Source organism: Cyprinus carpio, chromosome A10 (genome assembly GCF_018340385.1).
Source record: "Cyprinus carpio isolate SPL01 chromosome A10, ASM1834038v1, whole genome shotgun sequence".
Lineage (NCBI taxonomy): Eukaryota > Metazoa > Chordata > Actinopteri > Cypriniformes > Cyprinidae > Cyprinus > Cyprinus carpio.
Genome location: NC_056581.1, coordinates 14,006,719 through 14,019,493, shown reverse-complemented (window position 1 = coordinate 14,019,493; position 12,775 = coordinate 14,006,719). Strand labels below are relative to the sequence as shown.

Genomic DNA, 12,775 nt, shown 5'->3' with positions numbered 1-12,775 from the left:
ACGGTTGCAAACAGCAACAGGTCTTTTATTTGAATGGTGCAATGGCTGCTGTGGCAGAAATATCATAAAAACACAGCGCCTTCATAAGCTCAATGTCCTGATCTCATATACTTGAACAAACAGGTCTGTGAAGGATATTTCATTTTCAGCTGATCTTCCTCTGTCTACAGCAGCTTTAAGATTGCAGAACTAGACAGCAATTATTTCTCACCATTTATTGAAACATGATAATGCCACTTTTACATAACTGCCATTTGGCCGTTTGTTCAAAGCCAACGTCTAAATAGCAGCCAAATGATAATGAGTGATCAGATAACCATGGACTATTTTAAATTTAGTTTTAAATGGCTGACAGCCTTCCAGAGGTGTTTTGGGAAGCAGGGGAAAGGTGACAAAGCAACACATGACTGTGACACGTGTGTTTATGAACATCTAGTTTTGTGAATAATAATAGACAAACAATAAAATTAAACATTTTAAGTGGAAATGCACAAGAAAATATATCCAAAATGATTTCTGTGACATTCATTGTATAATTAACTAAATGAATTAAAATTTAATATGCTGTAAAAATTCCAAAATTACATGTAGCCTGTGTGTGTAAAGCACATGTATATTTAATAATACATAATATTTAATAATAAATAATACACCCCCCCCCCCGCCACCACACACACACACACACACACATATATATATATATATATATATATATATATATATGCAAATAAATAATGTATTCATAAAAAATAAATTTTTAAAAAATAGATAAATATATAATAATTTATCTATTATATATTTATTTAATATATTATTTTTACTGATATGTGTGTACATTTGATATTGGGTGCAGACAACAACCCTATTGGTGACAACTAGTAAACAAGTGTAGATGTTCTTCCGCCACACAAAGTTAAAATTAGACTCATGTGTGATGAAAGGAATACATGGGACTGGCTCCAACCGGTACACACACCTATAAATTCAGGTTTGACAGACCCTTTCCACCATACTCGGGTGGAAAACACACTGGATTAAACCCTGGATGAAAATAATTATTTTGCTTTCTGTCGGTACAATTTGGACTAACAATTTCATATTACCAGAAGGTTGGTGAGCACTCTGTATTTTATTATATTTCAAATGATTTTGTATGCTGATTTCTATGTTTCTGGGTATCCTCAGCTAAAGTTATGAGAAATATTGATTTTACAGTTACGCTTTATCTATAACCACCAAATCACACGATTAGCATTGATCCTAAATGTTACTCTGTAGTGCTGCGCTGCTGGAATGCTGCATTGGAACACTTTGCCACATTTTTCTATGGCCAAAAGTGTTGAAACATTTAAAACAAAAGACAAGAGAGTTATTCCTTTGGAAGAAACTTGATCTTGAATCAGCAGTCTGTGGAGGTAAATCGAAGACAATATATAAATAAACATAAATTCTTGAATTCAAATTAAAATGATTCGTAACCAGTTTCGGCCTGCTTCTTATTCTCCCTCAGGTTTGGAAACACAAGAAGCTCTAGATAAAAAATAAAGTGAAATCCTGTCAGAAGTACAGAAAAAAATGGTTGGAATCAAACCTACCGACCTGCCACCAACTGTTGCTGTCAAGTTTTTTGGTGCTGGTACGGCAGCATGTTTTGCTGATCTGGTCACTTTCCCCCTGGACACAGCAAAAGTGAGACTTCAGGTGAGGACTTATTAAAATATATATCATTAATAATATGTAAGCTATATATGCAAAAAGTTTAATATAAAGAACAATTTTTGAGCCCATTAAAGGTTGTTTGAATTGTGTTTGCATTGACTTTATGTGCCTGAAACAATCAAAAACAACACAAAAAGCACATAATGTCATTCATCTGTCTTATTTCAGATCCAGGGAGAATCTACAGCTGCCTCAGGATCAGCTGTGGTGAAATATCGTGGAGTATTTGGCACCATTACCACTATGGTGCGTACAGAGGGCGCAAGGAGTCTGTATAATGGCCTGGTGGCAGGACTGCAACGACAAATGAGCTTTGCATCTGTTCGTATCGGTCTTTATGACTCAATGAAGCAATTCTACACCAGAGGCTCTGAGAGTAAGTATTAGACTGTTGGTTGGAACAGAGATGGAAATGATAGTGCTGCTACTGATGCTAACACTCTGCTTTCTTCTTCTCAGAAGCAAACATTGTGACTCGCCTACTGGCTGGCTGCACTACCGGGGCCATGGCTGTCGCATTTGCCCAGCCCACAGATGTCGTAAAAGTGCGTTTCCAGGCTCAAGCACGTCAGTCTGATGGATTAAAGAGATACAACGGCACAATGGATGCATATCGGACTATTGCACGTGATGAGGGTGTTCGGGGGCTTTGGAAGGGTGAGCAAGAGTTCTTAAAAACATAGTTCACCCCATAAAAAATAAATAAATAAATCTATCTATCATAATTTACACTCCCTCATTTCATTCCAAACCTGTATGTCTTTCTTTCTTTTTCGGAAAAAGAAATTGTTTTTGTCCACACAATATAAGTCATGGGGGGCCAAACCAATACTATTAAATAAATCTAATCTAATATTAGTAAAACTAAAAGAAAAGTAAATTTAAGCTAAATAAAAAAAATATATATAAAAAAAACAAAAAATTATAAAAATAAAAAAACATATATAAAAAAACAGAAGCGCATAAAATTACTGAAACTTTAACTAAAATTAAAACTGAAAATGTTCAAATAAACCTATTTAAAATATTAATTAATACTGAAATAGCACTGTCTATAGCAACAGTGGACCCCACTGACTTTCATAGTATGGATAAAAATACACACGCAAAATATCTTCTTTTTGGAAGAAATAAAAGTTTTGGGAAAACATGAGGTTGAGTAAATGATTTTTTGGTGCACTGTCCCTTTAAATTCAACTTTCACATGCTATTCTAAGTGGAGTTATTCAGCTGGAGATAAAGATGTATTTGTTTCTCTATTTGGCTGCATGCCAAACATCACAAGGAACGCGATTGTGAACTGCGCAGAGCTGGTCACTTACGACATCATCAAGGAACTCATATTAAAATATGACCTCATGACAGGTATGAAACCTGTGAATTTCATTTTGAATTCACTATGGTTATTTGTATGTTATTGTTGTCTAACACATATGCCCTCATTAGATAACCTACCCTGCCACTTTACCGCTGCATTTGGAGCTGGATTCTGCACCACAATTGTGGCATCTCCTGTAGACGTGGTAAAGACGCGCTTCATGAACTCAACTGCAGGACAGTACAGCAGTGCACTAAACTGTACCCTCACTATGCTGACCAAAGAGGGACCAACGGCTTTCTATAAGGGGTATAAAAATTATGCTGTGAACTATTATTTATACAGAACATGGTAAACACTCTTATTTTCAGTACCATGAATTTGCCATCTTTATCTTCCCCAACAGCTTCATGCCCTCCTTCCTGCGCTTAGGATCCTGGAATATCGTAATGTTTGTTTCCTACGAGCAAATCAAGAGAGGTCTGACTAGTATTCAGTGCTCATGGGAGTCACCTTTCTGAATGGACATTGCATCTTTAGATTTTGATTAAACAGAGAGTGCAAATATAAGTCAAGTTCTCTGTTATGAGAACAAATAGATTCTCAGGTTAAGTCTTATCACTGAAAAAGGCTGCAACTTTTTTGAGGCCAAAGGTCAAGCTCATCAAAAATGAAAGATGAGTTGCCAACAATCACGAGACGTATGGCTGAGAAAGCAAAATGCACATTTTTGTCTTAGTTTCATTTTCATTGGACACTGAGAGCAGTAGTATTATCAATTGTGAGGATACACATCTATTTTTTATATATATACTTTTAAATATGTCAAGAAAACGGGTCCATAGCTCTAATGAATGAATATATATTTATACTTTAAACTGTACATTATTGGAAAATAAAGCTTTTTATGATATATCTGTTTCCGTTAATGAGTTCTAAACTGTTTTAAGTATCAAATCAGGTACATGCAACTCATTTAGATCACATGTGTTTGACTTCCCTGAACCTTAGAGTCTTTTAATCAATCAATGATCAAATCAACTGAGAGCTTAAAATCCAAATGGCTTTCACATGACAAAGGTTCAGAATGCGCTCTCTTGCTTAGCCATAAAAGACAGGCAAACAAAAACTTCGTTAGAACGGAGCTGTGAAGCTTACTTGATGAAAAGAGGAAGTGCATTTGCCACATTAACAAGTAAGACGAATGCAAATCTGTGAAGTGTGAGTGACAAAAAGCCCTCACATGTTTCAGGATACCCTGGAAGTGTGATAGAAGTGATGCCTGACGCTCTCTGAAGACTGTTGTGTGCATGTGACCCTTGAATTGACCTGGGACCCACACAATAATAAGCAGCAGTGTGTAGTTCATGAAGCATTTGTGTGTCGCTGTGTTTTAACCCATGTGTCAGGTGAACACAATTATTTTGCTTTGCCTTGAAGATGTACATTCTTCAGTACAGTTCTGTTTTATCTAACTGAAACTTAAACAGCAGCCCTGTCTTTTTGATATGGTGATGGGAAGTTTGATTCAGGTATGTAGTTTAAATGCTTTTGGTTAAACAGCTTTGAGAGTATTATATCAATATAAATCCATGTGAAAAAGCAAATCAAGGGAATGTGTCTTTAAAAGAGGGAGAACTGAAAGTCCTCTTTATGAATAACATATGTGCAACTACACATAGCCTACTAATTCAGAATGACTCAGCATTTCAGTCAAACAGGGGAGACTGGGGCTAGTTGTCACACTTACTCCAGCAAATATTTCTGAGGTAAAAAGTCATATCAAAAGTCATACACAATTTGTGTATAAGCACATAGCCTACCCCAAAGTCTTGGCATGCTGTCATTACATGTTGTCAAAATAGAAACTTGCCATTCAGATAATTTTAAACAGTAAAGAATTCTAAAACACAAAGCAATATATAGGAAACACCAAAAAGCTTAACTGGTTTGATCAAGAGAAAATACACAATTATTAGTATTTTGACTCGAAACTTCATATTTAATTTTGCACCAGTGTGTGAACGTTTAGGAGCATTTACATTTTTTTTAAACATTATTTCTAATTCAGTAACCTAAACCAAATACAATGGAAGTTAAACTTTGGAAAACGGGTTTTGGTTTTATCAGCGAAGACCACAGAGGCGTTAATTTATGCGCTGAATGACGCGTCACGCCTGTCACGTGACTCTCTCGAAAGCGTTTAAAAGGGTCGCCGCAGCGTCCAGAATAGAACAGAGCACCTGCGGACTGCTTTTAGCGGACTGCTTTCGGAGGAAGTTATTTTTCCCTACTGTAAACACTTTTATTCGTAGACACTTCATACATTTTTGTTTAAGGTGAGTATTGTGACTTTACAAACTGTGAATAGACTTTCTCCGTTACTTGCGAATGTGTTTTCTTTGATTATTTCAAGTGATGCTGATATGCATGTGACGCGGAAATATTCTTGTCTTTCAGACTTTGGAGTATGTTTTTGATCCGTACGGGTTCTAAACGTTTCTTTATGGAAGAACGTGGCAACAAAATTCAAGTTGAAAGTCATTTCAACGAGAGAGATACTTTCAGAGAATCTTGAAGTTCTCATCCAAACCGGTTGGTAAAAAGTTTTCCAAAAGCGTTTATTCATTTGTTTTAATAAATAAGGTTAATACAGTTTCTGTAATATTATGCCAGCATTTTGTGTGTATCCGCACTTCCTTTATTGAAGCTCCTTTGTGTGGTAGAAAGTCAACAAAGCCGCCCCAGATGTAAACAGGATGATGACGTCAACATATAGATTAGCATGAACATGGTTCCCCTTTTTTTATTTTTTTTTTTTTTTTTTTTTTTGTCTGTTGACCGTCAGAGAGCCTTTACCTCTATATTAAGCACATCCATTGGCCCACCCCAAATGGCTTAAATTTGCACAATAAAACCGGTATAAGGTTTTAAATGCATTTTATAAAAGAAAGTAATCATTATGTGTCTTCCTAAATCCAGGTTAGGGTGGAGTTCACTTATCTTGTGTTCACTTCATTGGTTTTCAACACATTCCATTTGACCTTTACGCTCCTGCAAATAAACATGGTTGGATTCAGAGCTGGTGATGTGCCTCCTACAGCCACTGTGAAGTTTATTGGTGCAGGAACTGCAGCCTGCATTGCAGACCTCTTCACATTTCCACTGGACACCGCAAAAGTTAGACTTCAGGTGAGTCTTTGTTTGGAATTGGACTTTGTTTAAATGGATTTTTTTTTTTTTTTTTGCTTGAGTGATAGCTGAGCCAGCGGTTGAGTCTGGGGACAACAGACGCACGTGACTACTTGACCCAGATCAACTTGCAGCAACACTAACAAACTGACCTTTCATTTCATGTAGAATGTTTAAAGTCACACTCATACTGACGTCAGCTTTATCTATTTCTCTTGACTCTCTTTACACTAGCAACTTAAGCAGGTCCAGGCCTTGATGATTGTCCTTGCTGGCCCAGGATCGCTATGGACCCTTTTAACCTGACGATGCTGCTTCCCTCCCCTGTGATTCTGTAAAGTTTCTCCATCCACCTTTTGTTCTGTACAGATTCAGGGGGAGATCAAAAGTCCCGTGAACACAAGCCATGGTCCGGTGAAATATCGTGGAGTATTTGGCACGATCAGCACCATGGTGCGTGTCGAGGGGCCGCGCAGTCTCTACAGCGGGCTGGTTGCAGGACTGCAGCGTCAGATGAGCTTTGCCTCTGTACGCATTGGCCTCTACGATTCCGTCAAGCAGTTCTACACCAAAGGCTCAGATCGTAAGTTGTCAAACGCTTGTATGCAGAAATGATTGGAAACCATTTCTGTAAGGCCTCTCATATTAACACCATTCAATGCATCGTTTTCCTTAGATGTTGGGATTGGCAGTCGGCTGATGGCTGGCTGTACGACTGGAGCCATGGCAGTGGCTCTGGCCCAACCCACCGATGTGGTGAAGGTACGATTTCAGGCTCAGATCAGCGCCGGGGCCAGTAAACGTTACCATGGTACTATGGATGCATATCGGACCATTGCAAAGGAAGAGGGGTTTCGTGGTTTGTGGAAAGGTGAGCCTAGGCCAACTTGGGTCTATAATAATGATATTTAATGAACTCAATTGTAATTATTAATAAAATAATGAATTTATAATTATATAATTAAAACTTTTTGTTTATTATAAATTAAAGGGTTTATTTATTGTATTACTATTATTAACATTTACTTAAACTGTCAACAATTCTTATTTATTGAAATCTAAGTTAATAGTTTAATTGGTTAATATTAGTTTAGTTTATAACATTATAAATATTAGATTATAACTTTACAACTAAATATATTTAATTACTTATTTCTAATTTATTGAATTCTTTTATAGGAACGGGCCCAAACATCACCCGCAATGCCATCGTAAACTGTACTGAGCTGGTTACCTATGACCTTATCAAAGACGCACTTCTAAAATCATTACTAATGAATGGTAAGATGAGCCTGCAGAAAAAAATAATTGCAAACTTAAGTGTCAGAATGTGACAAATTTATAGTTGTTGTTTTTCTACACAGATGATCTTCCCTGCCATTTCACATCTGCATTCGGAGCTGGTTTCTGCACTACAGTTATTGCTTCTCCTGTTGATGTAGTGAAGACAAGATACATGAACTCTGCCCCGGGCCAGTACAGCAGTGCCCTCAACTGTGCTGTAGCCATGCTAGCTAAAGAGGGACCAAAGGCTTTTTACAAGGGGTCCGTTCTCTTAACCCACGATAGCTTTACTTTAATGATTTGAGGATGAATGCAGAATTGACATCTGTTTGTGTTCTTTTTAGATTCATGCCATCATTCCTGAGGCTGGGCTCCTGGAATGTGGTTATGTTTGTCACCTATGAACAGCTGAAACGGGCCCTGATGGCTGCACGCCATAACTGGGTCACTCCTCTTTAAGCAGTGAATGCAGTTAGTTGAGCTTAGCTGATGTGCTCTTTCAATGTTTTTAGGTTTTCCGTAAGAATGGTTTACATGTCTAGTAAAAACTTTTTAATTTAATTTTGGCTTTTACTCTTTATTCTTGTCTGTCTTTTGCCAATAAAATGAGGCTCTTAAAAAAACGCCAATTTAAAACTCTAATACTTGAGCTTCAAGTGTTTTAATTCCTGTGAACTTTTCTATTATTTTCCATTTCTATTCTGTGACTGAATGGACTAAGATGCCTGGATGAGTTTTGATGAGAGCTTGTTTTAGAAGCTGTTTCTTTTCAGGCGAGAGCTTCTCTGGGAAATGTGTAATGAAGCGAATAATCAGGTCCCCTCTCTTGGACGGGTTGTTGACTAGTGGCATTCCCTCCCCGGTCACAACCTTGGTGTACTGAGGGCTGTAGTGTTAAAGAAATTAAAATGAAACAGTCTTAAATATGAAAACTACATTCAAAAGTTTTGAGTAACATAAAACGTGTGCTGACTAGTCTATTATTGCTACAGAGAGAAGGAAATGGTTACTCACTGCACAATGTCATTGATTGGGATGTTGAGAAGCCTACCATCTAGTGTCTCAACTTCTACTGAGAAACCAGTCAAAGCCTGCAGAGTTACCACAAATATAAATATTTAGAGTCATTATACTAAAACATAATTTTGAATAAACGTAAGTGGTAGCTTTTAGAGTGGAACTGTTCATTTTAAACATCATATTGGTCTGACTGTAAAATCCTATCAAATATTCAGCATGAAAACTAAACCAAAAAACTAAATATTTTTGATCATAATCTATTTATCTACATTATTCCACATGAAATACATTTTTGCTTGTGCTGAAAACAATATTTTTCACCTTCTCAAGGGAAATATGTGCCATGTAGTACAGATTATCATTTTGGCGGACAAAGCGTGGATGATGCTTTTGGCGTATGACAAACACAATATCTGCTGGGATGTTGTTTGGTCCCTGTGGAGAGAAAAAAAAAGAAGCATATTCTGTGATGACCAAGATCAATTTACAAACACAATGAAATAAAAATGTGTTTGGTCATGCCTGGTCTCCCTCTTTTGGAAATGTGATCCGTGTCCCTTCATTCCATCCTGCTTTTACAGTGAAGGTTAAAATCTTGTCCCTGATGCTGGATGTGTGTCCATCTTCATTCATGACCTGTATCAGACACATCTCTTCTGAAATTAATTTCTCATGAGTCCATTTGATGTTATTTATACCCCTTTATGCAAAACTTACCCTACGGGATATCTTAATTTTTTTAGTGCATCCATAATAAAGGTCCTCCAAGGCGAGGTGAAGGTCTCTCTCAATTGGTGGATCCTGCAGCTTTTCTTTTTGCCCACGCAAGCTCTTAAAATCTGTGTTATCCTCACTGCCATCATTGGTGAAGAAATCTATGAGAGATATTACTAATCAGAGCTGGGATTCTTTAAAACACCAGGACATTATGAACATTAAGACTTGATTGCACCAGACTGTCTCTTGAAATTGACATGCATAAAATAATACAAGAAGCTCATTCAGACAAGAAACAACAACACCGGTTTTTCATCCTATAAAAATAACCTGCAAAAGGATTATCTCCTCCGAAAAACTGTCTGAACGTTTCATCTGCATTTCCATGGTACACATATCCTGATGACCAAGCGCCATACGCTCCCAGCTCAGACGGGATTCCTCCTTTTAAACCCTCCTCTCCAAACTTATCATATGTGGCCTTTTTACGTGCTGCATTGGAAAAAGAAAGAACGAAAAAAAAAAAACAGGAATATAATGTCCAGCTTACCAGGAAACAAGGAAATGAGGGGCTGAACTGTGAGACATTTTTAAGCCTGGTGCTTCTTTAACACTATTGTACAGTGATAGTATGAGATAGTAATACTATGCTGCTTTGATCCAAGTATATATAAAAAATAATGAAACATGACAAATATTTACATGGTACCTCCAAGAATACCATCCCAGCAAACGTTATTATATGGTTTTATTTTGGGGAACCAAATCATATTTTTTTTATGAACATTCATAAACTCTTATGTGACAACAATAAAAGCTTATACACAACGTTCTTTATCTGCTATTGTTAGGTTGGAATTTTATTTGTATTTTTTTTGCCAGAACGTTCTAGGAACCAAAAACTGTTGGGATGCATTCGCATTATAATATCAAACCGTTTATAGCAAGTATTGTAAAGCATATTCCAACGCCGTTGTAAGGTTGTTTTGTGTGTTTTATTTTAGGTGTGTATTCTGTATTTTGTCTTGTGCACTTACGGTCGCTCAGCACGTCAAACGCCTCCGCGAGCAGAGAGAAGAGCTCGGCGGCGCGCGCGTGGCTGCTGCTGCGCGGGTGATGCTTCAGCGCGAGCCGCCGGTAGCTGATACAAAGATAAAACGTCCTCAAAAAGACGGTAAACCATATCATTTTCTGCTTTTAATGCAGTGTATACACATAATACTAGAAACCAAACAACTCGTAACTTACGCCTTCTTTATGTCAGCATCAGTGGCGTTGCGGTTTATTTCCAAAAGAGAGTAATAGTCTCTTCCCATGGCCTGTTTATCTGCCCGTTTGGCTCGTTAATCTGTGCACTTTAACCGTATTACGGCACAAATGCAAACCCGAATTTCGCAGTAGGAATGAACATGAGCTCTTTCTGTAAAGTTAGTTTACTGTTGTCAAAAATGGTTACTATGGAAACGGAGCCTGGAACTCTGGGTAATGCAGTCTTTTATAAAACCGCTGCTGAATAATTTAATAATAATTGAGAAATTTGTTGCCAAAAACATTACAGTATAGTGACAGAAAGGATGAATTTCAACGCTCGTCAAATTCCTGCAACTGCATTTAAAAGAAGCCAAAAATGCCTAAATATGGAAATCATTCATGGGATGAGTTTATTGCTTCACAGATTCATTACAGCACACATGGGCTAGAAAACTGTCTGACATGTTATTTCATATGAAAAACATTTTTAAATAATTTATTAATTATTAATTTTTGCGAGAAGCCCCTCAAGCTCAGGTCTTGTTTTGAACCGGGCTTGATAATCTGCTTCTGTGTGCTGAAAAAAAAACAAACAAAAACAAATTAAGCCTCACAGTGACATAGGAGTGTTTAAATAAATATAAGAACAGTGTCAATATGTCTAAGGTGTAATTTTCGGACCTGCTTTAGACAAAGTCGCACCCCCTCAGGCTGGTTCTTCAGAACAACTTCCATAAATATGGGAAAAAGTGTTGCCTTCATTTCACTGATCTAAAAACACACCACCAATAAATTGGTTATAGCCACAGGACGCCTATATTAATAATTACATTCAATCCAACAATTTCGGAACTCATTCATATGACCAAACACAAGCTCAAAGCATTCACCTGAACAACACGCTCATGGGTTTTCAGGACCGCATCTACATACATCTTAGTGCCTTGCTCCTGCATCACCATGACCTCTGTGCTTTTCGTAGGCAGGGCACAGCTTTAAAACATAAAATGAGAGCTCATTCATTTCACCACAACCTAATAATAATTAATAGAATGGAAAATAACATAGTTAAAAATACATGATCTTGAGAATATGTTTAGGTTTGGGTGCATATTTTCTCAATTTTGTAGGAAAAAAAATCCTTTTATCCCACCTTTCATCGACTCTGATGTCCAAATGATTGCAGAGATTGTGGATGTATTGGGAATAATGTTCCACTAGAGTCATGTCATAACCAGAAACACACACGTTAAACACACCAAACTCTGTCGCTGTCGCCGCTTTGATCTGCTTCGATTGAACTCTCTCCTTCTTCTTCTTTGGCTGAATAGCAACAATAATTAATTTCAAACATGTTATTAACTGGTAATAAAAACATTTTACACAGATAATGGACAAAACCTTAGGTCTTACCAATGCTTTTGGAAGAAGATGTCTGTATTTTCCAATACCATGTGTGGGCATTGATCTATACTGTCTGTTAGTCAGCAAAACACCTAGTTTGACACAAAAACATAATTTGCTTACTGTCACATACTAATATTTGTACACACATACAAATATGAAAACTAAACATATAACAACAGAAGTAATGCTCTTACCCAAAGGCATTTGTGTAGTTAACACTTGACTTCTGTGACATTAGAGCAAAAACACTGATCAGTTTTTTAAGATCATATATATATATATATATATATATATATATATATATATATATATATATATATATATATATTATATATATATACAGAGACAGATTTCCAAAATAAGGCATCTAACAATAATAATGAGACTTACTGAAGCGATGATGCTGCACACACCAGCGCCCGTGTGTTCTGAAGCCATAAAACCTGAAGCAAAAGAATAGCACACACACACAAAAAAATGATGATTGGAAATACAGTAAACTTTGTCTTTAAATGAGAACACTCTGGTCTGCTCCTCCTCTTCGACCTTGGCTCATGTCAACAGCAAACATCACTGCCATACACCAAACAACTGAGATGCCATACTCTAAATACTACACCTTGTTCAGTAAAGTGTTCATTGTTTCACGCTAATATTTTAATTCAGCGGTAAAGTTTAAAGACAAGTATCCAAAATCCGTTAAAATCTGTACTGCGCCCGATCTTCTTCGCGGATTTCAGCAGGAGGTGACGACGCTCGTCCGGCGCATTGCTGCCCCCTGCTGGAGCAGAAGCGTCACATTAGCGGTTGAAATCGGTATTATTTATTTTAGTAAGTTATTAAGTTATTACTCCGATTAGGGAAAAA

At 37.0% G+C, this 12,775-nt stretch overlaps 4 protein-coding genes across 4 annotated transcripts; 2 read left to right on the top strand and 2 right to left on the bottom strand.

The window, feature by feature from the left end:
* The first annotated feature begins 937 nt into the window (after positions 1–937).
* Positions 938–3,950, top strand: LOC109085642 (mitochondrial uncoupling protein 2-like). The gene is made up of 8 exons (XM_042765318.1): positions 938–1,109; positions 1,279–1,415; positions 1,511–1,701; positions 1,888–2,095; positions 2,179–2,376; positions 2,983–3,084; positions 3,166–3,346; positions 3,444–3,950. The coding sequence occupies exons 3-8, from the start codon at positions 1,576–1,578 to the stop codon at positions 3,556–3,558; spliced, it is 930 nt and encodes a 309-aa protein (XP_042621252.1). The 5' UTR covers positions 938–1,109; positions 1,279–1,415; positions 1,511–1,575; the 3' UTR covers positions 3,559–3,950.
* Positions 3,951–5,219: 1,269 nt separating this feature from the next.
* Positions 5,220–8,155, top strand: LOC109080361 (mitochondrial uncoupling protein 2-like). The gene is made up of 8 exons (XM_042765317.1): positions 5,220–5,376; positions 5,498–5,632; positions 6,020–6,229; positions 6,599–6,812; positions 6,906–7,100; positions 7,409–7,510; positions 7,594–7,774; positions 7,858–8,155. The coding sequence occupies exons 3-8, from the start codon at positions 6,104–6,106 to the stop codon at positions 7,970–7,972; spliced, it is 933 nt and encodes a 310-aa protein (XP_042621251.1). The 5' UTR covers positions 5,220–5,376; positions 5,498–5,632; positions 6,020–6,103; the 3' UTR covers positions 7,973–8,155.
* A 3-nt stretch (positions 8,156–8,158) lies between these two features.
* On the bottom strand, positions 8,159–10,756 carry LOC109085631 (dnaJ homolog subfamily B member 13). Its single transcript, XM_019100153.2, has 8 exons — positions 10,499–10,756; positions 10,288–10,391; positions 9,581–9,742; positions 9,251–9,408; positions 9,056–9,169; positions 8,855–8,968; positions 8,528–8,604; positions 8,159–8,399 (listed from the first exon to the last, which is right to left on the bottom strand). Exons 1-8 carry the CDS (start codon positions 10,564–10,566, stop codon positions 8,210–8,212), a joined length of 987 nt encoding a protein of 328 aa, XP_018955698.1. The 5' UTR covers positions 10,567–10,756; the 3' UTR covers positions 8,159–8,209.
* A 130-nt stretch (positions 10,757–10,886) lies between these two features.
* Positions 10,887–12,682, bottom strand: LOC109085695 (39S ribosomal protein L48, mitochondrial-like). The gene is made up of 8 exons (XM_019100203.2): positions 12,528–12,682; positions 12,299–12,351; positions 12,103–12,134; positions 11,915–11,997; positions 11,655–11,824; positions 11,392–11,494; positions 11,183–11,272; positions 10,887–11,078 (listed from the first exon to the last, which is right to left on the bottom strand). Exons 1-8 carry the CDS (start codon positions 12,546–12,548, stop codon positions 11,001–11,003), a joined length of 630 nt encoding a protein of 209 aa, XP_018955748.1. The 5' UTR covers positions 12,549–12,682; the 3' UTR covers positions 10,887–11,000.
* Between the last annotated feature and the right edge of the window lie 93 nt (positions 12,683–12,775).